General features: G+C 42.4%; 1 protein-coding gene across 1 annotated transcript in view; it reads right to left on the bottom strand.

Annotated features, from left to right (window-relative positions):
* The window catches only part of galns (galactosamine (N-acetyl)-6-sulfatase), a 60,958-nt gene extending 41,529 nt beyond the window's left edge, over positions 1-19,429 (bottom strand). The window contains exons 1-4 of the mRNA XM_048605932.1: positions 19,402-19,429; positions 17,870-18,013; positions 14,520-14,622; positions 4,603-4,746 (exon numbers count right to left, since the gene is read on the bottom strand). Coding sequence (XP_048461889.1) covers positions 4,603-4,746; positions 14,520-14,622; positions 17,870-18,013; positions 19,402-19,429 — 419 coding nt within the window. The remainder of the gene's footprint in view (positions 1-4,602; positions 4,747-14,519; positions 14,623-17,869; positions 18,014-19,401) is intronic.
* Between the last annotated feature and the right edge of the window lie 6,780 nt (positions 19,430-26,209).

Genomic DNA, 26,209 nt, shown 5'->3' with positions numbered 1-26,209 from the left:
GCCTCTCTGCTCCTATGATGCTGCTTGGCCTGCTGTGTTCATCCAGCTTTACACAGAACCATCTTTCTTCCACAACTATGTGCTTCTCACCATGCCCAAGCCCCAGCTCTCACAGGCTCAACACAAATTCTAACTGGAGAATGACATTCAGCTGATATGACAGTGTGCAGGATGATGTTAAGTTTTTGTATAAGAGGAAGGAGATTTTGTGAGAATTGTATACAATAGTAATTTAACCACATCTTGAGTAAAGTATGCAGTTCTGTTCATCTCATTGTAAGAAATATCTATTGGAGATGGTCAGAGGGGCTTTACAGGGATTTGCCAGGACTGGATGTACTTAGGTTTAAAGAAAGAAAGGATCATTTTGGTCTGCTTTTCTTGGAACAGAGTAAGCTGAGACGAGGTTTAAATTTCAAAGGGTTATAGATAACCTCAATAGAGATTATCCATTTCGCTTAGCAGAAGGCCAAAAACTAGCAACAAGTAACTGATAGAAAAACTAGAGAGGAGATGTGGAAACACTCGTTCACCCTGGGGATGCGAGAGACCTGGAACCCACTGCCTGAAAGGTGGCAGAGTTTGAAATCTCACCATACTTGAAAAAGTAATTAAACATCCACTTGAAGAGCTATGAAATTCAGGGCTATGAGCCTTGTGCAGAAAGGAATTAAGACTCAGTAGCTCTTTGTCAAACAGCAAAGATGAAATAAGCCAAATAGCCCCCTCTTTGGACAAGTTGACTGAGTGGGCAAATGCATGACAGATGCAGTATAACGTGGACAAATGTGAGGTAATGCACATTGGTTGCAAAAACAGGAAGGCGGATTATTATCTGAATGGTGATAGACTGGCAAAAGGGCAGGTACAACGATACCTGGGTGTTCTTGTATACCTGTTGCTGAAAGTAAGCATACAGGTGGAGCAGGTGGTGAAGAAGGCAAATGATACGTTGGCCTTCATAGAGAAAGGATTCAACTACAGGAACAGAATGCTGCAATTAAATAGAGCCTTGGCGAGACCACACTTGGAGTATTGTGTCCAGTTTTGATCTCTTTACAGATTCATGAAGGTCTACAGCACAGTCAAGATCCTTTGGCCAATCAAGTCTGTGCCAATCAAAAACAACCACCCATCTATTCCAATCCCATTTTCTAGCACTTGGCCCCAGCCATGTATTGCAAGTGTACATCTAAATACTTCTTAAATGTTATGAAGGTTTCTGACTCTACCAACCTTACAGGTAGTGAGTTCCAGACTCCCACCATCTTCTGGGTGAAAAGAATTTTCCTCACATGGCTTCAAAACCTACTGTCCCTTACCTTAAAGCTATACCCCCTTGATCATTGATTCATCCAACAAGAAGAAAGGTCCATTCCTGCCTAAACTATCTCTGCCTCTCGTAATTTTTTACATCTCTATCTAGCCCTTCTCTCAGTCTCTCCTGCTCCAAGAGAACAACTTCAATATGTCCAAAAGATAGTGTTAAAAAATACATCTGTTTGATGTGGAAGGTCTTCTTAGGGCCTGGGATGGGGGTGAGGGCGGAGGTGTAGGGGCAGGTGTAGCACTTCCTGCGGTTGCAGGGAAAAGTGCCGGGGGTGGTGGGGCTGGTGGGGAGTGTGGAGTGGACAAGGGAGTCACAGAGAGAGTGGTCCCTCCGGAAGGCAGATAAGGGTGGGGAGGGAAAAATGTCTTTGGTAGTCGGGTCAGATTGCAGATGGCGGAAGTGTCAGAGGATGATGCGTTGGATCCGGAGGTTGGTGGGGTGGTACGTGAGGATGAAGGACATTGTTATTGTGGAGAGGGGGTGTGAGGGATGAGTTGTGGGAAATGCGAGAGACACGGCCGAGGGTGTTTTCAAACACTGTGGAGGGGAAGTTGCAGTCCTTGAAAAACGAGGACATCAGGGATGTCTGGGAGTGGAATGCCTCATCTCGGGAGCAGATGCGGCAGAGGCGAAGGAATTGGGAATAGGGGATGGCATTTTTGCAGGAAGGTGGGTGAGAGGAGGTGTATTCTAGGTAGCTGTGGGAGTCGGTAGGCTTGAAATGGATATCGGTTTCCAGGTGATTGCCAGAGATGGAAGTAGAGAGGTCCAGGAAGGATAGAGAGGTATCGGAGATGGTCCAGGTGAACTTAAGGTTGGGGTGGAAGGTGTTAGTGAAGTGGATGAGGCTCCTCGTGGGAGTACGAGGCGGCGCCGATACAGTCATCGATATAATGGAGGAAGAGGTGGGGGATAGGGCCAGTGTAGCTTCGGAAGAGGGGTTGTCTGTAGGGAGTGGGAAATTTCTGAAGAAGGGTCCAGACTCAACACGTCAGCTTTCCTGCTCCTCTGATGCTGCTTGGCCTGCTGTGTTCATCCAGCTCTACACCTTGTTATCTTCAATCTGTCCAATCTTTCTTCATAACTAAAACTCTCCAGCCCAAGCAACATTCTGGTAAATGTCCACTGCATCCTCTCCAATGCAATCACATCCCTGCTATAATGTGGATTCCCGAACTGTACTCAATACTCTAGCTGTGGATTTATCTGTCTTTATCCGAGGAATGATATTCTGGCTACAGAAGGAGTGCAACAGAAGTTTAAGACTGATTCCTGGGACAGTAGGATTGATGTATGAGAACAGACTGAATCAGTTAGGACCATATTCACTGGAGTTTAGGATGAGGGAAGATTTCATATAAGCCTATGAAATTCTACCAGGACTAAACAAGTTAAATGCAAGAAGGATATTTCCAATAATCAGTGAGTCTAGAATCTGAGATCACAGTCTAGGGATATTGGTAGGTCATTTAAGACGGAGATGAGGAGAAATATCTTCACTCAGAGTGGTGGACCTGTGGAATTCAGAAAGCTGTTGAGGCAATAACATTGAATGTTTTCAAGGAGTTACATGTAGTTATTAGGGCTAAAGAGATCGAAGGGCATAGGGTGAAAGCAGAAACAGGACATTGAGTTGGATGATCAACCATGATAGCATTGAATGGTGGAGCAGGCCAGTGGGCCGAAAGGCCTACTCCTGCTCCTATTTTCTATGCTTCTATGTTCCAACCAAGGGGTTAAGCACATATATTCTGTCAGTTTCAATGAGATTTCCCCCATCATCCTTCTAACTCCATCGAGTACAGACCCAGAGTCCTCAAATGCTCCTCATATGGCAAGCCCTTCACACTCAGGATCATTCTTGCAAATCTCCTCTGGACCCCTTCCAAGGCCAGCATATCATTCCTTAGATATGGGGCCCAAAAATCCTTAGAATATTCCAAATATAGTCCAACAAGAGTTTCATACAGCCTCAGCAATACATCACTGCTCTTGTATTCTAGCCCTCTTGAAATGACTGGGTACATGTTATTTGCAATCCTACCCGCCAAGTGAGCCTGCATATTAAGCTTAAGAGAATCCTGAAGCAAGACTCTTAACTTTCTTTGTGCTTCCGAAGCGTTACCCTGTTGAGAAAATAATCTACATCTCTATTCTTCCTACTAAAGTGCATAATCTCACACTTTCCCATTGTATTGTATTACATCTGCCACTTCTTTGCCCACTCTCCTAGCATGTCCAAGTCCTTCTGCAACCTCCCCAACTCCTCAACACTACTAGTCCCTCCACCCACCTTTGTGTTACGTGCTAACCTAGCAACAATGCCCTCAGTTCCTTCGTCCAGATCATTAATGTATAACGTGAATTTTTGTGATCCCAACACTGACCCCTGTGGAACTCCATTTATCACTGGCTGCCATCCTGAAAAAGACTCCTTTATCCCTACTCCTTGCCTTCTGCCAATCAGCCAATCCCCTTTCTGTGTCAGTAACTTGCCCCTAACAGCATGGGCTCTTATCTTATTTAGCAGATCCTGTGCAGCACCTTGTCAAAGTGTTCTGGAAATCGCCAAGGTATAGAAATTAAGAGCAAAAAGGTTATGCTGAAACAAGTAAAAATCATCAGTTAGACCACAAGTTGAGTACAGTGTTCAGTTCTGGTTGCCTCATCACAGAAAGGATGTAGTCAAACTGGACAAGTTGCAGAGGAGATTTATGAGGAGGTTGCTAGGAAAATGCAACAATGGGGATAGGATAGGCTGGGTTTGTTCTCCTCGATATAAAGGAGGCCAAAGAAAGATTTGATTGTGGTATACGTGATTGGAAGGGGCCTGGACAGTGTGGACCTATTTATCTGAGAGGCTCAGTGACTAAGGAACATACACTTACAGTGGCAGAAAGAGAGGGCAGATGAGGAAATCCTTTCTGTTCTGCTAGAACCCCTGGATCATAAAGCATTCACATTGCAGGATCAATGGGTACCTTCGCCAAGTTCTAGGTGTCCCACTTCCCTCACCCCACCACGCATTTGTCAAGGTAGCTGCATGGGCAGTCAAACCTGTTACTCAGGCAGTCAGTTGTAAACCCCTGTGAAAATTAAGATGCACTCTGTGAAATCAAAACTCCTCTCTCTGCCTTCATAAAACCCACCCCATATTATACTCTTCTATACTTTGTCAGAGTACATGTTCCCACTCCCTGTCCTATTCTAGTAATATCAACCAAACCTCCACCACTCTTGCTCTCTCTCCTCCTACTTTATCTGTGTTTTACCTGCCAACCATCTCTGAGTTGTTGTAGACAGGAATATTGGGTTTGTCCTTATTGTTGTATGGTCCAAAGTGACAGTTTGGAGCCCCAAACCATTCATCAAATCCATGCTTCAGGGGGTGGAAGTGGGCTTGATGTCCCAAGTGCCTGTGGGAGACAGAAAGAAAGATTCAGATTACAAAAAATTGTAATTTAAAACACTAACCCCTGTGGGTGTGTCCCACATGGATAAGTTACAAATTGTTAGAATTTTCAGACAGGATACAGAACAATCAAACTAACACTTGCTGCGATGCAGACTGTTATGTTCATGTTAGGGGACAGGTGATGGACTAATGATAATGTCACTGGACTAGTAATCCAGACCCACAGGCTCATATTCTGAGGAAATAGGTTAGAATCCCACAATGGGAAATGGTGAAATTTGAATTCAATAGAAATCTGAAATAAAAAGCTAGCCTAATGACAACCATGTAACCATTATCAATTGTCAGAAGACCCAACAGGCTCACTAACGGCCTTCCAGTAAGGAAATCTACCCTCCTTAACCTGGTCTGGTCAAAATTGACTCCAGACTCCCAGCAATGCGATGGACTCTTAACTGCTCTTGGGCTACATTCCCTATAACGATTCCCGCTACTGCTTGGATATTTGATGTCCACGTACAGCAGTGGCTTCCGGAGCCAGAAATCAAGGCATCTGGATACTGACTGGCGGCTGCACAGTTTAGAGGAAACATTGATTTATTGTCACGTGTACCGAAGTACAGTGAAAAGCTTTGTTTATGAGCAATACAGGCAGATCTTAGTAAACAAGGGTGTACACATTAAAAAGACTTAGAGGCATACAGGTTACAGTGCACAGTGCGTGCGCTAGGTGAGATCAACGTCAGCAAGATCAGCATTATTTGAGGCTACAGAGTCCATTCATCAGTCTAATAATGGCTGGGAAGAAGCTGTTCCTGAACCTGCTGATGCGTGTCTTCAGGCTTCTGTATCTTCTGCCTGATGGAAGAAGTTGTAGATTTCCTTACTGGAAGGCCGTTAGTGAGCCTGTTGGGTCTTCTGACAATTGATAATGGTTACATGGTTGTCATTACCGGGGTGCAATGGTTCTTTGATATTGGCCGCCTTTCCGCGGCAATGAGCTTTGTAAATAGAGTCCATGGATGGAAGATTTGCTTCTGTGATGGTCTGGGCTGTGCACACCACCTTCTGTAGTTTCTTACGGTCCTGGGCAGAGCAGTTGCCATACCAGGCCGTTACGCACCTGGACAGTAAGTGTTCAATTGTGCATCTGTAGAAGTTGGTGAGGGTCCTTGTGGACATGCCAAATTCCTTGAGCTGCCTGAGGAAGAAGAGCTGTTGTTGTGCCTTCTTGAACATTGCATCTATGTGGGAGTTGAGGATAGGTTGTTGGTTATCATCACTCAGAGGAACTTGACATTCTCCACTCTCTCAACCTCAATTCCGTTGATGTAGATGCAGGCGTGTTCTCCTCCTTTCTTTCTAATGATGGTGGCAGCGAAATAGCAGTGCAGCCCAGTAGCCCACAGCTCATCTACTCAGTTTGCTGACACAATTTTTTCGTTTTCTTTCTCTGTTTATAATGTTTCCAATTAGTATAGTTAATCAAAATTCATCTTAACTTCATTTAACGGCTTATCCAGTGATAGGGTGGCTTCTCGCAGTCCAGAGTGGTGGTCTTTTCCTGGCATAGTGGTCTTGGCCCTGTGGAGCAATCTCCTGATGTGGCAGTTTTGTCTCAGGGTTGTGGTCTCATTGGCAGTCCGGCTTAATGTCTGGTGAACGCTTCCAGCCCAGTATTCCAACGGCTTGGTATGGTGTGTTTTGTTCAGGGTGGCGCTTTTGCCAGTGGCGTTTTCTTTGGCAGATGCTTTTGGCCCAGCGTTTTGACAGCCTGGTGTGGCACTTTTCATCCAGGGTGGCGGTATTTTTCTTCAGCAGAGACTTTTGGCCTAGTTTTTCCGGTGGCCCAGCATGTCAGTTTCAATCTCGTCATGGATTGATGGTGTCATCCCAGCTGTGTTTCTACATTGTTTTGACAATGTAGAAAATTGCCCAAGTATGTCCTGTTCATAAAAACTGGACAAATCCAACTTGGCCAACTGCTGTCCCATCAGTCTGCTCTTGATCATCAGTAGAATGATGGATCTTTAACAGTGCTATCAAGCAGCACCTGCTCAGCGATGCCCAGTTTGGGTTCTAAGAGGACCACTCAGCTCCCGATCTCATTACAGTCTTGGTTCAAGCATGGTCAAAAAAAAACTGAATTCCAGAGGTAAGGTGACATCAAGGCTGCATTCGATTTGAGTGTAGCATCAAGGAACCCTGGTAAAACTGGAATCAACGGGTATCAAGGGGCAAACATTCCGCTGGTTGCAGTCATACCTGGCACATAGGAAGATGGTCATGGTTGTTGGAGATCAGTCACCTCAGCTCCAGGACATCTCTGCAGGAGTTCCTCAGGATAGTGTCCTAGGCCCAACCATGTTCAGCTGCTTCATCAATGACCTTCTCTTCATCATAAGGTCAGAAGTGGGGATGTTCTCTAATGATTGCACAATGTTCAACACTATTTGTGGCTCCTCTGATATTGAAGCAGTTCATGTTCAAATACATGACGTGGACGATATCCAGGCTTGGGTTGACAAGTGGCAAGTAACTTTTGCACCACACAAATGCCAGGCAATGACCATATTTAATAAGAGACAATCTAACCACCGCCCTTTGACATTCAAAGGTGTTACCATCATTGAATTCTCCACTATCAACATTCTGGAGGTTACCATTGACCAGAATTGCAACTGCACTTGCTACATAAACACTGTGGCTACAAGAACCAGTCAAAGGCTAGAAATACTGCGGTGAATACCTCATTTCCTGACTCCCCAAAGCCTGTCCACCATCTACAAGGCCTATAAAATGAAATTGGTGAGAGTACAAGCCCTTTAGTACATGTTCCCTTTCGGGTGAAATGTTAGAGCAACAAGCCCAGACATCCCTGGATATCTCTAAGTATTCAGGACTGAATAAGATCATAACATTTTAAGATACAGGAGCAGAACTAAGCCACTTGGCCCATCGAGTCTGCTCTGCCATTTCATTTTGGCTGATCTGTTTTTCAACCCTATTCTCCTGCCTTCTCCCCTTACTGATCAAGAACCTGTCTCTGTCTGAAATACACTCAATGACTTGACCTCCACAGCTTTCTGCAGCATAGAGTCTACAGATTCCCCATTCTCTCAATAAGAAGAAAAAGAGAAGCTTTCAACAGGTACAGAGGAAGCAAAGCAATGGAGGTCCTAGTGGAATATAGACAGTACAGGGGAAACTAAAGAAAGCAATTAGGACAGCAAGGAGGGGTATGACGATACTACAACTGTAAGAGGTGTATTGTGTCCTTACTTTTATGAAGAAAGATTGAGACAGAGGTAACAAGTGGTCTGCCCAAAGCCAATAAAGTACACAGCCTGTGAGGCCTGTTATTGTATTAAAGTTGGAACAATAGAAGCAGCCAGAATGGGTGGGATCAAGCTCCCACAGAACCAGGATTTTTGGTTTTAGCTTTCTGCAGTTGCTGGGATCTTGAAGCTGGATGTGGACGTTCTTATTGCTAGTTATAGTTAAAAGCTGGGGTTCTCTTCCGGCTGCTAGAATTGCATGTGAGACAATCTATTTTATTAAATTTGCCTTTGCCAAGGGTGTGTTTATGGGATGTTACTATATTGAAATAGTTAACAGTTAATAGTGGTTTATATATATTGTTTTGTAGGTATTTCCATAGAGTTACAATTAAGCCAATGTTTTTATTTTTATTTGTCTGAAATTTAACTGTAGTGTAAAAATAAAGTGTGTTTTGCTTAAAGTCAAGTAGCTTAATCAATCAAATTGCATCTGGAACACAACACCTTACACTTACCTTTAAATTAAAGAAAAGTTAGGGTCTAGGCTATCTTTTGAGGGGTTTGGTCTGGTCCATAAAAGGGGCATGAAAGAAACACTGGCAGGTAAGATTAGGGAGAATTGCAAGATTTCTATACAGGGGCCCCGATTTATAAATATCCAACTTACGAATGAGTGGAGGGCGTATGGAATGCGCTGCCGGCAGTGGTAGTGGAGTCAGATACTTTACAGACTTTTAAGCGACTCTTGGATAGCCACATGGAGGATAGTAAAATGTTGAGTATGCAGGGTAGTTTGATCTTAGTAGGATATTAGTTGGCACAAAATCGTGGGCCGAAGGGCCTGTACTGTGCTGTACTGCTCTATGTTCTATGAATGCATGGACTTTTGAAGGCAATCCCATAGGGAGTGTAATTTTAAAGACACACATTCAAACATTTCTGTATAGATTATGAGGGCTGTGGACATGCTAGATAGAATGCAGTTGTTCCCTCTTAATTGAAGGGTCAATAACAAGGGGGCATAATTTTACGGTGAAAGGCAGGGTTTAGAGGGGATTTCATGAAAATACTTTTCACCTAGTAGATGGTGGGAATCTGGAATGCACTGCCTAGGAGGGTAGTTGAGGTGGAAAATCTTACTTTAAAAAGTAGTTGGATGAACAGCTGAATTATCATAACACTCAAGGCTCTAGGCCAAGATGTGGAAAATAATTAGAGTATTTTTTCTCAGTGCAGACTTGATGGGCTGAAAGCCTCATCTATACTGTATGATTCTATGATTCTAAGAAGAATCTTTGAGCCAAATCACTTCACTGTGAAAGGCAGTTCTGAGAGTAAAAGTCTTCATACTGAGAAAGGAAAAGAACAGAAGTACTGTTTTGTGGATGATCCATCCTGACCTCCTCCAATAGTCCCTAGCATCACAGTTGTCAGCCTTTGGTCAATTTGACTCACTCCATATGATATCAAGTAACGGTCAGAAGCACTGAATACTGCAAAGACTATGAGTCCTGACAATTTACCAGCAACAGTACTAAGGACTTGTGCTCAATGACTTTCCATGACCCTAACCAAGCTGTTCCAGTACAGCTACAACACAAGCATCTCCATAAGAAGGTGGAAAATTGCCCAGGTAGTTCTGCACAAAAAAAAGGACAAAACCAATTCTGCCAATTTCCACCATATCATTCTGCTCTCGATCATCAGTAAAGTGATGAAGGTGACATCAACAGTGCTATCAAGTAGCACTTGCTAAGTAATAACCTGCTCGCTAACACTCAGCATGGGCTTTGATAGGGCATCTCAGCTCCTGGCCTCATTACAGTCTTGGACTACACATGGACAAAAGAGCTAAAAGAGGTGAGGTGACAGCAACTGCCCTTGACATCAAACCTGCATTTCACCACATGTTGCATCAAGGAACCCTCGCAAAATTGAGAGTCTTTGGGAACTTGGGGAAAACACTCTGCTGTTTGGAATCATACCTGGCACAAAGGAAGATGATTGTGTTCGTTGGACATTAGTCATCTTACTTCTGGGACATCTCTACGAGTTCCTCAGGGTACTGTCCCAGATCCAACCATCTTAGGCTGCTTCACAATAGATCTTGTCTCCACCATAAGGGCAAAAGTCAGGATGTTCACTGCTAAATGCACAATTTTCAGCGCACTCCTCTTATACTGAAGCAGTGCATGTCCTTCTGCAGTATGACATGGACAATGTCTGGGTTTAGGCCAACAAGTGGTAAATAACATTTATGCCATGCAAGTGCAAGCCATTGGCCATTTCTTTCCAACTCCATGATCATTGCCATCTAGAGGACATGGGTAGCAGATACATGTTAACACCACCATCTGCAAGTTCCCCTCCAAGACATTCACAATCCTGACTTGTAAATGTATTGCCATTTGTTTAATGTCAATGGGTCAAGATTCTGGAACTCCCTCCCTAACAGCACTATGAGTCTATCTATGCATAATGGGCTGCAGCAGTTCACGAAGGTCACTCACTACCACCTCTTCGAGAATAATTAGGTAAGGTCAATAAATGCTGGCTCAGTTAGCAGCACAAAGAAGTAAGAATCTGTATGGGCTGTTCTGGGACATATAAATATGCATCCTGAATAGTGTAAAGTATGAGAATGTGGGTGTCATGGCAAGGCCAGCATTTGTTGCCCATCTGTAACCACCCTTCAACTGAATGGCATTTCAGAGAGCAGTTATGAGTGCATTAGTCTCAATCCTTGGATTACTGGTTCAGTGAACACTATGTCTGCCTGTCTGTGAACTATATTTTCAGTTATGCCAAAGGAAAAAGGAACTTCAGGTTTGAGATTTAAAATTTAAATTGCTCACAAAGCTACAGATTAGTCAATATTGTCTTTAGTCTTTTGTTCCAGTAAAGGTCTGTAAACATGAGATCTGCTGTTTTTTTTATTGCCCATGGGGGCAGTTAAGAATCAACCACATTGCTGTGCATTTGGAGTCACTTGTAGGCCATATGAGGTAAGGATGGCAATTTCCTTTCTAAACACAATGAATGAACCAAGTGTGTTTTTGTGACAATCAACCATAAATTCATGGTCATCATTAGATTCTTAATTCCAGATTTTTAGTCAATTCAAATTTCACCAAGGATGGCAGGATTCAAACCCAGGTCCCTGGATTAACAGTCCAGCAATAATATTACTAGATCGTTCCCTCCCCATTCTTTCACTTGTATCACCCTTTCAGCTATTAACTGTAGGTTTTAAAAAGACATATAAACTTATCAGTTTCTGGATATTATTACAAAAATGATTATGAGAATAAACTGGCAGCTCACATAAAAAGGAACACATAAGTATTTCATTAGAATATACCAATAGAAAAAAAATGTAGTCCATAAGACATAAAAGCAGAGTATATCTTTAGTACAAGTAGTCTGCTGTGCCTTCAATGAGTTTATGGGTGATCTATTAATTCTCAATTCCACCTTCCTGACTCAACCCTTGATTCCCTTACTGATTAAAAATCTGTCAGGCTCAGCCTTAAATATAATTAATGACTCAGCCTTAAACAGCCCTCTGTAGTAAAGAATTCCACACATTTGCTACCCTCTGAGAGAAGAAATTCTTATCTTTGTCCTAACTGGGCAACTTCTTACTCTGGGATTATGCTCTCTCGTCCTAGACTCTCCTACAAGAGAAAACAACCTCTTCATAACTACCCTATCAAGTCTCCTAAGAATCTTACATCAATAAGACACAGATAATGGAAGTGAAATGTATAATAGCCACTTCTAATTCTTCTAAACTCTAATGGTAGAGACCCAACTTACTTAATGTCTCCTTGTAAGCCAATCCCTACATACCTGGGGTCAACCTAGTCAACCTTCTCGGGACTGCCTTCAATGCCAGTACCTCTTTCCTTAAATAAAAGGGCCAAACTGTTCAAAGTGTTTTAAGTGTGGTCTAAGTAGTTTAAGTTTTAGCAAGTTTTTCCTACATCTGTTATGTTGAAATAAAGGCCAACATTTTACTAGCCTTCCCTATTACCTGATCAACTCGTGTACTAGGTTTGTGAGATTTATACATAAGGGCTCCCAAATTCCTTTGTGCTGTAGCTTTCTGCAGTCTTTCTCCATTTTAATAATTCAACTCCTCTATTCTTACTGCCAAAATGCATAAGCTCAAATTTTCCTACATTATATTCCATGTGCCAAGCTTTAGCTCACTCACTAAACCTGTCTATATCCATCTGCAGACTTTTTGTGCTAACTTCACCACTTGCCTGTCCATCTATTTTGGTGTCATCCATAGGAGTGGCTGTTATAAATTCACTTCCATCATCTATGTTATTAATATATAGTAAACAATTGAGGCGCCTGGGACACACCATTAGTTACAGTTTGCCATCCTGAAACTGTCGCCCCTATCCCAACTCTTTATCTTCCATTAGTTAGCCAATGCTCTATCTACACTAATATACTACCACGACACCATGGGCTCTTATCTTATTAAGTAGCCTAATATGTGGTACCTTATCAGACCTAAAAATCTATTATATTTACATCGACTGTTTCCCTTTTATCTCACCTGCCTGTTACATGCTCAAAGAATTTTCATAAATTTGTCAGAAATGATTTCCACCATAAAGTCGTGCTGACTTTGCTTGATCATTCTATCCATTCCCTAAATTCTCTGCTATTGTAATCTTTATCATAGATGCTAACATCTTCCCAACAACAGATGTTAAGCTAAGTGGCCTATAGTTAACTGTTTTATTTTTGTCTCCTGCCTTTTTGAATAAAGGTGTTACATTGCCAGTTTTCTAATCCTCCAGCACTTTTCCAGAATCCAAAGGTTCTTGGTCTAAATAAGGATTAGGAATTGGCACAGGCTTGGTGGGCCAAAGAGCCTGTTCCTGTGTTGTACTGTAATGTATAAGATTATTACTAGTGCATCCACTATATCTGTAGCTATTTCTTCTAGTATTCTTGGATGCATTCTATCATGTCCAGGTCATTTATCAATCTTTAGCTCCATTAGTATTCTCTAGTGCTTTTTCTCTATTGATAGTTATTGTGTTTATTTCATCTTCCCTTTTCACTCCTCAATTATTCAGTAATTTTTAAATGGTAATAGTGTCTACGAGTATGAAGACTGATGCCAAGTATTTATGTAATTCCTTTGTTATTTCCTGGCTCCCCATTATTATTTCCCGGCTCCCCATTATTATTTCCCAAAATACACTTTCTAAGGGGTCAATGTTCACTTTCAACTCTTTCTTCCTTTTCATGTATTTAAAGAAGCAAAAGGAAAAGTAGGGTTAATTAGTAACCAAAAAGGTCTTCTAAAGTTGGCTGAGGTATGCGAATGTCTTCACTTGAGATATACAGAGAAGAAAGAGGCAATATTGACATTCAATACAATCAAAATAAATTAGAGAAGTTATGGTAAAACTTGGAGGTCCTCAATGTAGGACAATTACCTGGTCTGAATGAGAAGCAGCCTAATTACTAAGGGAAATTAAGGGTGACAGTTTCAGGGAGTCCGGCCACAATGTCAGTGATGCTAAAGAACTAGAAGATTGTGAATTTAAAATGTTAGTTGAAAAGGACTAAACCGAGCAACTATTGGCCAGTCAGCATAACTTCATTGGTGAAAGTTGATGCAGACAGATTATATTGTCTATATAGAGTTTCAAAAAGCATTCAACAAAGTTACGTATAGTAGGTGTGTTCACAAAATTAAAAGCGCATAGGTAGACACAGAATTGGTGAAGGGACAGAAAGCAGAATGCCCTGGTGAAGGTTGTTTTCAAGATTGAAGTGAAGATTATGTATTGCCATTCTTCAGCGTTGCTAAGTCAAAATCCTGGAATTCCCTCCCTAACAGCTCCGTTGGTGTAACTATACTCCAAGAAGGCAGCAGCTCATAAAAGGCAGCTCACCATCACATTCTCAAGGGCAATCAGGGATTGCAACAATACTAGCCTTGCCAACCATGCCACATCCCATGGAAGAATGAAGAAAAAACTCTTGATACCATATTTTAGGATGAATGTCAAAGCCTTGGATAGAGTGTAGAGGAGGTTTACAAACGGTTCCAGGGATGAGGGATTTCAAAATCAAGAACGTGTTTGACAGAGAAAGTAAGGAGAACAAACTGTTTCCACTGGCTGCAAAGTTACTAACCAGAGGTCACAAATGTAAAATAACTGCCAAAACAACCAGAGGTGACTTAAATAGATGTCTTTTCTTTAGCATCAATGATCTGCATGGGAGGTGGAGCAGATTCAATGTAATTTCCAGAACAGAATTGGATAAATACTTGAAGGTCTACTGGGAAAGCTTAGAGTATGCTGATATATTGGATTTCTCTATCAAAGAATTTGCCCAGGCATGCTGGGCTGAATGACTTTCTTTCATCATCTATGATTTCATGTTAACATTTGTACTGTAATCCTGCAGACACTTTACTCAGAACAATGATGATTTAAAGTTGACGAACCACTTCCCAATGATTTTGCTGGAATATCCTGCCTTCCGGAGGAGTTCTGGCAAAAGGATCTCCGAATCAGGGATTCCTCCCACAATTTCCTGTGGTGTATATGCTGCAGACAGAGAAAAACAGTGGTATTAGTCACATACAAGGCTGGCTTTATTGAATTGATTTGTCAAGAAATATTGTCTGCTTTCTTAATTCGCAAGCTAATCGTCTGGGGTTTGGTCCAAATGGGGAGGGTCATACTGTGAGTGAGAGCAAGGCTCAAGATCAAAGGAGGTTGGTGCCTCCCATGCAGAGTTCATTAACCTCATGAGGTATTGCACTATTACATCCACCCTGCACCACATCCATGGACATTGCATCTGACATGTGCCAGCATCTAAGATCTCTCATGGTACATGTCCGAACCACTCAAAGTACACTTCTGCACTTCAGTGCCATATCTTGGGGTCAAATAACAATTTTGATTGTAATGGTAAAGCAGGGACACTTTGTGCTGAAAAGGCAACACACCTTGCTCATAGATTGGTCCAGACTGTGTCTCCAGCCACTTGCTCTCTTAGCACTCACACACATTGAAACCCGAATATTCACTGCATCATGGCCTTGCCTTGCTCTCTCAGCCAGAGATACCAGGCTCACAATACTGCTATATTGCTCTGCCATTTTCTGCAAACACGGTCAGGAAGCCTGTCATGGGGTTGTCAGCTGTCCTCAATCATGTCAAGGAAAATAGCCTTTGGTCAGGGAGTCCTCATAGGCAGCCTGTGTTCCCAGTCCAGGGCCTTGTACATGGGCAGTCAGCAGCCCGTGGTCAGAGTCAAGATCCTCTCCCCATTAGGGGTGAGCAGCCAAACATCTGGCAACATACTGGCCACCTTGACTTTTTCAGGACCATTGCGGGCTGTTTTCTTCGTGGAATGAGAGTGGAGAAGAAGCGGAAGACACAGCTGTTACTTTTATTGCAAGTGGGGAAGAGTCCTGAGTAAGTGAGCAGACAGTGCAGAGGGCATGCGGGATAAGTAAGTAAGATTCAGCCTATAGTGTCTGAGTGTGCACGTGAGACACAGGGCTGAATACAGCGCTGTCTGAGCTGTGCCAGTGGAACCCATACCTGACTCAGAAGAAGGGTGTTTGGAGACCATGACCTGCAGGCTCAGATTAAACTTTTGGTCTACAAAGCCATTGTTCTTCCTGCACTGCTAAATGGAGCTGAAACATGGACTACCTAGAGTAGGCACATTAAAACATCAAACAACACCAGCAGAGATCCCTAGGAAAAATTCTGCGACTCAACTGGGAAGACAGGCGCACTAATACCGGCAACTTGGAGGAGGCCAACATAGCCAGCATCACCACCACAAGTATAATTCTACAGCAACTCTGATAGACTGGCCACGTCATCTGAATACCCAAGTCACGCCTCCTAAAATAGATCATGTACTTTCAGCTGAAGGAAGGTCAGCGTGCTCCCTGGCCAAAAGAAATGCTTCAAAGATAACAACTGGACTAACCTCAAGAAATTCTATATCAACGTCAACAACTAGGAGGACATAGCTACAAACTGAAACATCGTCCAGCAGGGAGCTATACGCTAAGGAAACAAACTCCGCCGTGCCATTGAACAGAAGCGACTCTTGCACAAGGAGAGACTGAACATCAGGAAGGCCCACCCACGACCACCTCCAACCACCATCACCACCCACCAAAGCCCACACTGCAAACAGAATCTCTTCAGCCATCTTAAGGCTCACAGATAGACACTCTCACAGAGGACAATCATTCTCAACCCGAGTAATCGCCGAAGTCAGGGCCGGATCTTACATTTTTTTGGCCAACTGTCAGTTTCAACAAATGTTTTGAAGTCTTTTGAGATCTCTTGGCATAGCATGCCAAACGTGCCTCATTACCTACTTTCCCTGCCCCTGTGGGACCTCTCTCATCCAATCCTAGCTCCATCTTACCCCATACCTTTCTCGAAAGTAATTACCACTCACTGCTTATTGTTGTGCGCCACTGGCTAAATCAAGCTGTACTATTCCCAGAATCGCTACAGCAGTTGAAGATTTCAAAAAGTACATAGAATTCATAATTTACCTTCTTTCAGATCTGGGTTGACAGAAAATGCAGATGAGGTTTCTGTTCTTAACAAGAAGGTCTATTTAATTAAATAAATGGGTTCTAACTTCAGATAAACAATTATGAACCATCAATATATAACTACCAATTAGAACTCTAACCCAATTAAAAAACTTCTTCTCTACACATATGTACAAACAGGCATTAAAAGAAACATTGGTGTTAGGAGCAGAGGAAAAGACTGGCTCCATGATCCCTGTCCACAGTGTTTGCTGAGATGATCATTTTGCTGATCAGAAAGCTGCTTCATCATTTCTGTACCTCTTCAATTACTTCATCAATGATCTTCTTTCTTTCACCTGTTCAAAGTGGGGATATTTGCTGACGATTGCATAACGTTCAGCACCATTTGCAACTCCAGAAAGACTAAAGCAGACTGTGATATTACACAGCAAGCCTTGGACAACATCTAAACTTAGACCATTACATGGCAAGAAATATTCAAGCCACACAAGTATCAGGCAGTGATCACCTCCAACAAGAGAGAAGCTAATCATCATCTCTTGATACTATAATTGTTCAATCCCCCACTATCAACATCCTGGGGGTTACTATTGACCAGAAACTGAACTGGACTAACCATAAAAATACTGTGGCTACAAAATCAGGTCAAAGGATGGGAATACTGCATTGAGTAACTTACCTGCTTCTCATCCACAAGTCAGAAATGTGATGGAACTCTCACCACTTGCCTGGATGATTGCAATTTAAGAATCTCAACACCATCGAGATCAAAGTAGCTTGGCACAATTTTCACCATTCACCACCAATGCACAGTGGCAGCACGGTCGACAAGATACAGTGCAGCAACTCGTCAAGTATTTTTTGACAACACCTTTCATCCCCAACCACTTCCATCCAGAAGGACAAGGGCAGCAGATACATGGGACACCACCATCAGCAAGTTCCTTTCCAAGCCACATCAACATCGTTTTTCCTTCAGTGACACTCAGGTCAAAATCCTGGAATTCCCTCCCTTACAGTATTATGCGTCTACCCACAGTACATGGACTACAGCAGTTCAGGAGGCAGATCACTGCTGGACAGGCAATTAATGCTGGCCTAGCCAATGATGCTCACATCCTGTGAAAGAATTAAAAGATTATACAAGTGGGCTCTCTCCCACACACAAAGTGCAACAGATATCACCAATAAGTGACTGAAGCCAGGCTGGAAAATGCTTACTATGCTGACTGGTTAAGGCTAATACTTACCATTTCGAGCATGAGCATTTGTTGTGTAGAAACCATTTCTAATGGGAAGACGACCTGTTAGCAATGCAGCACGGGCTATAGAGGAAGGAGAAAAGGAGAAACGTTTCAATAAATTGATTTTTATTTCTAAAATATTTATACAGGCTGCATTTAAGGTAAAGCTCCATACAGCAGAGAAGTCAGCAATCCTCACTGGTTTATATTGATAAGGAGTCTATGCCTAATTCAATATATTCCACAGCCCTCACAGCAACACTCTGATATACCCCACCTCTCTCATAGCAACACTGATATACATCACACCTATCAGTGTAACACTCTGATATGCCTGACATCCCTCAAAGCAATACACTGATCTTTCCCAAACACATTGTATCACTCTGATATTCCCCCCACCCCTCACCGTATCACTCTGATAAACCCTGCACCACTCATTGTAACTCTCTGATAAATCCCATATCCCTCACTGTGAATCTAATATACCCCAAAACTCTCACTGTAACAAGGTGATATACTCCATACCACTCAATGAAACACTCCAAAAGACTCCACATCCCTCACAGCAACTCATTGATATACCTAACACCCATAAGACCACAAAGAGATAAGGTATAGGAGCAGATTTAGGCCATTCAGCCCATTGAGTATGCCCCACTATTCGATCATGGCTGATAGGTTTCTCAACCATATTCTCGTACTTTCTCCCCATAACCTTTTATACCCTTACTAATCAAGAAACTATCTATCTCTGACTTAAATTTTCGCTGGATCAAAATCCTGGAATTCCCTCCCAAACGGCATTATGGGTCAACTCACAGCAGGTGCACTGCAGCTGTTCAAGAAGGTAGCTCAACACCACCTTCTCAAGGGTAACTAGAGACAGGCAATAAATGCAGGCCAGCCAGTGATGCCTACATCACACAAATGAATTTAAAAAAAAACACTCAGTGACTTGGCCTCCACAACCTACTGTAGCAAAGAGTTCCACAGTTTCAGCACCCTCTGGCTAATCAAATGCCACCTCATCTCAGTTCTAAAGGGTCATCCCTTCATTCTGAGGCTGGGCACTTGAGTCCTAGTTTCTCCTACTAGTAGAAAAATCTTCTGCATGTCCACTCTATCCAGGCCTCTGAGAATTCTTCATTATTCTTCTAAACTCCATCAAGTACAGACCCAGAGTCCTCAATCACTCCTCACATGACAATTCCTGGGATCATTCTTATGGACCCCCTCTGGTTCCACTCCAAGGCCAGCACATCCTTCCTTAGGTACAGTACACAAAACTGCTCACAATATTCCAAATGTGGTCTGACCAGTGCTGTATACAGCCTTAGCAATACATCCCTGCTCTTGTATTCTAGCTGCCTCGAAACAAATACTAACTTTGCATCTGCCTTCCTAACTGCCAACTGAACATGCATGTTAACCACTCTATCCGGGCCTCTCAGTATTCTGTAGGTCTCAATGAGATTCCCCTCTCATCCTTCTAAACTCCACTGAGGACAGAGTCAGAGTCCTCAACCATTCCTCACATGATAAATCCTTCATTCCTGCAATCATTCTCGTCGACCTCCTCTGGAACCTCTCCAAAGCCAGCACATCTTTCCTTAGATATGGAGCCTAAAACTGCTTACAATATTCCAAATGCAGTCTGACCAGAGTTTCATACAGCATCAGCAGTATATCCCTGCCAATTCTAGACTCTCAAAATGAATGTTAACGTTGTATTTGCCTTCCTAACTGCCAACTGAGCCTGCATATTAACCTTAAGAAATTCCTGAACAGACTCCTAAGTCTCTTTGTGCTCCAGATTTCCAATTTAGAAAATAGTCTATACCTCAATTCATCCTACCAATATACATATCTGACATTTGCCCACATTGTATTCCATCTGCCACTTATTTGCCCACTCTCCTAACCTGTCCAAATACTTCTGCGACTTCCTCATCTCCTCAACACTTCCTGACCTTCAACCTATGTAAACTCAGCAGCAATGCTCTCAGTTCCTTTTGTCCAGATCATTAATATATAATTAAAATAGTTGTACTCACTGCAACTCTGTTATACCCAACACCCGTCATAGAAACATTCTGATAAACCTCACCACTCACTGTAACTCTCTGATACCTCCAACACCACACTGTATCACACTGATATCACCCATAATCCACACAGCAACACTGTGATATTAACCACTGCTCAATGTAACACTGAACTATCTAACACCCCACACTGTATCACTCTGGTATACCCCACACCCCTCACTTGTAACGATTTGATATACCCACATTCTTCACTGTTCAACTTTGATAAACTCCACTTCCCTCAACGTATCACTCTGATAAACCTCACACACCTCACTGCAACACACTGATTTATCCAACAACCAACACTGGGGAGGCAATGGCCTAGTGGTATGATCACTGGACTGTTAATCCAGAGACACAGATAACATTCTGGAGACCTCGGTTCAAACCCCACCATGGCAGATAGTGGAATTTGAATTCAATCAATATCTGGAATTAAGAATCTAATGATAACCATGAATCCATTGTCGGAAAAACCCATCTAGTTCACTAATATCCTTTAGGGAAGGAAACTGCCATCCTTCTACCTGGTCTGGCCTACATGTGACTTCAGATCCACAGCAATGCAGTTGACTCTTAACTGCTCCACACTGATGTTAACTAAAGCCCACACTATATCATTCTGGTATGTCCCACAACCCTCAATCTATCGCTCTGATAAACCCTGCAGCCCTCACTGTAACACTGATATATCTCACAGTCTATTACAAGGCTCTCTTTGCATTCAGGAATTGTCTTTTTAATTTTCAAAATTGACTCTACTGTTTAAGAACGTAAAAACCTGTTAGCCTGGGATCTGGTAGAGAAAATATTGGCATCTATATTAAAGACAAAGTGATGAACATTTTAAGAAAGTCAAGCTAATTAGAAAGAGCAAGCATGAATTTGTACAGAGTAGGTATTAACTAAGTGAATTTTTCAAGGAAATGACTGAAGTTGTATACAGAGGAATGTCTATAAATTATATATGTATACAAGAAGTCTCCTCATATGAGACTCTTTACTAAAATGAAAGCCCATTGAATTGAAGACAAACGAGTAATCTGGTTAGATGGTGGAAGACAACGAATCAGCATAATGGACAGGTGCCGAAATTGCAACTAATCACCATGGCCCACAGGACACTGTGCTGGGGCCTCAAATATTCACCAAATTCATAACTGGCTGAACAGAAGTGAATAGAGAGTCTTTTATCTAAAAGACATTTACCACAGATAGTGGAGATCTGAAACAAAATAAAGAAAATAACAGTCTGAACACGAAAGATATAAAATGTTGTAAGTTTTAAGCAAGTAAAGAAACACAAAGTGGGGAGTGAAAGAAGAGAACCAGAGGAAATGTCTGTCATTGGGTGGGAGGCAGGAGAGATTGAATGACAAAACGACTCGAGCAAATAAAGAAAAATATTTGTCTAAAGATGTGAATAGTAAAAGCAATATTGCCAACTACTTCTTTCTGACAAAATGGGGACAGACGGTATCATCTGAAACTGCTGAATTCACTGCTGTGCTTGGAAATCTGAACAGTGGCTGACTGAAGGCCAACGGAAAGTTTCTGTCCAGGCCCCTCATGATTTTGAACACCTGCAGCACTGAATGACCAGAGATGGCAGCACATTGTTATACAAACAGCAGGGAGAGCTCAATATTGACTGCAGAACCCTTGAAGTCTCCTGGCAACAGGGCAAGCATGGGCAGGTAATCTTTCAGCTGTGTTCAAAATAATGAAGGGACAGAGTATACAGTTCTACACACAAAGGATGGTAGAGGTTTCAAACTCTCTTCCACAAATGGCAGTGGATGTTAGATCAGTTGTTAATTTAAAATCTGAGATAGGTTTGTTTTGGTAAGCAAAAGTATTAAAGGATATGGGCCAAAGGCATATGGAGTTAGGCCACAGATCAACCATTATCTCATTAACTGATGGTACAGGTTTGATGGGCTGAATGGCTCATTCCTGTTCCTATATTCCAGAGTTGATAGCGAGAGAAATTATTCTCACTGGCAGAAGGATCAAGAAAAAATGGACCAATTTAAGGTGACTGGCAAAAAAACTAAAGACGACACAAGGAAAACCTTTTGAACAATGTGTGACTAGGACCTGTAGCAATCCCAAAAGACAGCTCATCAGCAGCTTCTCAAGCTCAACTAGACATGGGCAATAGATGATGTGCTCACATTCCATGAACAAACAAAATAATTTTGCAGACCTCTGTCTTTCCAGTGAAAACGATCCAAGTTTATCCAATTTCTCCCCGTAACAGACCAGGCGATATTCTGGTTAATCTTCTCTGCAGTCTCCCCAAAGCATCCACATCTTTCTGACAGTTTGGCAACCAGAACTTCACACAATATTCCAAATGTGGCCTAACTAAAGTTTTGTACAGCGGTAGCATAACTTGCCACCTTTTGTAATGCAATGCCCCACCCAATGAAGGCAAGCATGCTGTATTCCTTCTTGACCACCCTATCTCCCTGTGTTGCTGCTTTCAGGGATCTATGAACCTGTTCACCCAGATCCCTCTATATTTCAATGCTCCAAAAGGTTCTGCCATTTATTGCATAATTTGCACCAGAATTTGATCTTCCAAAATGCATCATCTCACGTTTGTCCAGATTAAACTCCATTTGCCGTTTCTCATTTCCATCTGCCCAAATCTGCAAAAAATCTATATCCCACTGTATCCTCTGCCAATTTTGGCATCATCCACAAACTCCCTAATCAGACCACTTACATTTCCTCCAGATCATTTATATAATATTACAAACAATAAAGGTCCCAGCACTGATCCCCGCAGAACACCACTAGTTACTGATTTCCAATCTAAGATACACCCTTCCACTGCTACTGTCTGTCTTCCATGAACCCATTTTGTATCCATCTAGCTAGCTCACCCCAGATCCCACGAGACTGTACCTTCTGTTTGAGCTTGCCATGAGGTACCTTATCAAACGCCTTACTAAAGTCCATGTAGACAACGTCCCTTCCCTCATCAATCATTCTTGTCACCTCCTCAAAAAACTCAATCAAATTGGTGAGTCATGGCCTTCCCTGCACAAACCCATGCTGCCTATCACTAATAAGACCGTTCGCTTCCAAATGTGAATAAATTTTGTCTCTCAGAATCTTCTCCAACAGCTTCCTCAGCACTGACGCCGGTTCACCGGGCTGTAATTACCTAGGTTATCTCTGGTTCCCCTCTTAAACGAAAGGAACAACACTGGCCATACTGCAGTCCTCTGGAATCTTGCCAGAGGCCAAAGAGGATGCAAAGATATCTGTTAAGGCCTCAGCTATTTCCTGCCTTGCCTTCTACACTATCCTGGGATAGATCCCATCTGGCCCTGGAGACTTATCTACTTTCCTTTATTTCAATACACCCAATATTCCTCCTTTATGATGTTGACCTGCCCGAGAGTATTCACAGACCTTCTCTAACCTCAACATCCATCACATCCCTCTCTTTGGTGAATACCGACATAAAGTGCTCATTAAAGATCTCACCCAATTCCCATCTCCCTCCTTTGTCCTTGAGTGTGCCCATTCTTTCCTCAGCTATCCTCTTGCTCCTAACATATGTATAAAATGCCTTGGGATTCTCCTTAACCCTGCAGGCCAAGGACATTTCATACCTCTGTTTGGCCCTCCTAACTCCACATTTGAACTCCTTCCTACTTTCTCTATATTCTTCAAGGACTTTGTCTGTTTTTAGTTGCCTAGACCTTAGGTATGCTTCCTTTTGTTTTTGACTAAGCTGATAATTTCCCCAGTTATCTAAGGCTCCAAAATCCTGCCATTCCTGTCCTTCATTTACACAGGAATACGTCTGTCCTGCACTCTAATCAACTGGTCTTTAAAAGACTCCCACGTCAGATGTGGATTTACCCACAAACAGCCACTTCCAATCCACATTCTCCAATTCTCACCTAATTTGGTTATAGTTGGCCTTCCCCCAATTTAACACCTTCATCTGAGGTCCACTCATGTCCTTATCCATTCATATCCAAAAACTTATGAAATTACAGTCACTATTCCCAAAATGCTTCCCCACTGAAACTTTGATCATCTGGCCGGGCTCATTTCCCAATATCAGGTCCAGTCTGGGCCCGTCCCCCGTTGGACTATCCACATACTGTTTCAAAAGACTCTCCTGGACACACCAAACAAATTGCTCCCATCAAAACCCCTGACACTAAGGGAGTCCCAGTCAATATGGCACATGTTAAAATCACCCACCAGAATAACCCTATTATTTTCACAGATAACAAAGCATGGAGCTGGAAGAACACATCAGGCCAGGCAGCATCAGAGGAACAGAAAAGTTGACTTTTCAAGTCTGGACTCTTCTTCAGCATTTCTTCTGAAGAAGGATCCCGACCCAAAATGTCAACTTTCCTGTTCCTCCAATGCTGCCTGGCCTGCTGTGTTCCTCCAGCTCCACACCTTGTTATCTCTGACTCCAGAGTATGCTGTTCTTGCTAGCTTTCTATTATTTTCACATCTTTTCAGAATCTAACTACATATCTCTTCATCTATCTTCCACTGGCAGCTGGGAGGTCTGTAGTACAATCCCAGCATTGTGAGTGCACCCTTCCTATTCCTGAGCTCTACCCATACTCGCTGCAAGATCCCTCCAGGGTGGTCCTCAACACAGCTGTGATATACTCCCTAAACAGTAATGCAACTCTCCCATCTCTTTTGGTTCCTCCTCTGTCTCATCTAAAACATTGATATTCTGGAACGTTAACCTGCCAATCCTGTCCCTCTTTCAACCATGTCTCTGTGATAGCAACAACATCATAATTACATGCATTAATCTGGGCTCTAAATTCATCTGAATTACCTGTTATACTTCTTGCATTGAAGCAAATAGAGTCCAAGCCTCCAGTTCCGCTGAGCTCAGCAATCTCTCCCTGACTGCTCTTCCTCTTGGCTATATTTGCCCTAGTTTTAAGCTCTTCCCCAGTCTCTTTACTGACTGACCTGCTACTCCAGTTCCCACGCCCCTGCCACACTAGTTTAAACACTCGAGTGACACTATCAAACCTCCCTGCCAGGACATTCGTGTCCCTCCAGTTCAGGCGCAACCTGTCCTTCTTGTACAGGTCCCACTTTCCCTGGAAGACATCTCAATGTCAAACAAATCCACAATCTCCTTGCTGTTGCTGTTGTTCTTTTGAGATGAGGATGGAAATGAGAGGAGTGAAGAGTTCAACAAGATGATTTTGTTAAGAAAAATATGTAACTTTAAGATGGATTTATTTTTGTATCTTAATAAGGGAAAGATATGATTAATTATTTTTACAGTTTCATTTGTGAACTTGGTGCGACAAGATGCTAAGAAATCTGGAGTCTGTTTTATATAAATATTACATGTATTTTAATAGGTTTTAAACTCTGCAGGTTAACACTTGAGTGTAATAAAGAAGAAGACAATAAACTGTACTATAGCTTAGCGACAGGAGCCTGATGATATACAGAGAAAGACAGAACAATCCAGAAAGTCAGTCAGTCAGTCAGGTTGGTGTATGCTAAAGAGTGAAGGACTATCGTATACTGGGTTTTGGAAACTCATGTAGTTGCTCTGATGTTAAAGTAATAGTTTAGTTGCAGTTTGTTTTGGGCGTCTAGGCAAATCACCAGATGAAGTGAAAAAACATCCAATGACTGCACAGAAATTCTCTGAAAGCAAGTGATTGCAGCTGTATCAGCCCAAGTCTAAGCAAGGTGCCTTCATTTTGTCGTGCAATATATTTCATGTTTATTTCTTATTTAGAGCACCTTTTATTCTTTGTGTGAGACGAGCACTAGCAGCACCTTCTGGATGTCATAGAGCTGTACAGCATGGAAACAGACTCTTCGGTCCAACTCATCCAGATATCCTAAATTAATCTAGTCCCATTTGCCAGCATTTGGCCTATGTCCCTCTTAACCTTTCCTGTTCATATGCCCATCTAGATGCCTTTTAAATGTTATAATTGTGCCAAACTCCATTGCTTTCTCTGGCAGCTCAATCCATACACGCACCATCCTCCACATGAAAGAAGTTGCCCCTTAGGTCTCTTTTAAATCCTTCCCCTCTCACCTTAAACCTATTCCCTCCAGTTTTGGACTCTGTTACCCTGGGGAAAAGACCTCGGCTATTTAGCTCATGTATGCCCCTCATGATTTTATAAATCTCTATAAGGTCACTCCTCAGCCTCTGATGCCCTAGGGAAAACAACTCCACTCTATTCAGCCTCTTCCTATAGCG

The sequence above is a fragment of the Rhincodon typus genome, chromosome 15 (assembly GCF_021869965.1).
Source record: "Rhincodon typus isolate 14 chromosome 15, sRhiTyp1.1, whole genome shotgun sequence".
Classification (NCBI taxonomy): domain Eukaryota; kingdom Metazoa; phylum Chordata; class Chondrichthyes; order Orectolobiformes; family Rhincodontidae; genus Rhincodon; species Rhincodon typus.
This window is presented reverse-complemented; position numbering and strand designations above follow the sequence as displayed.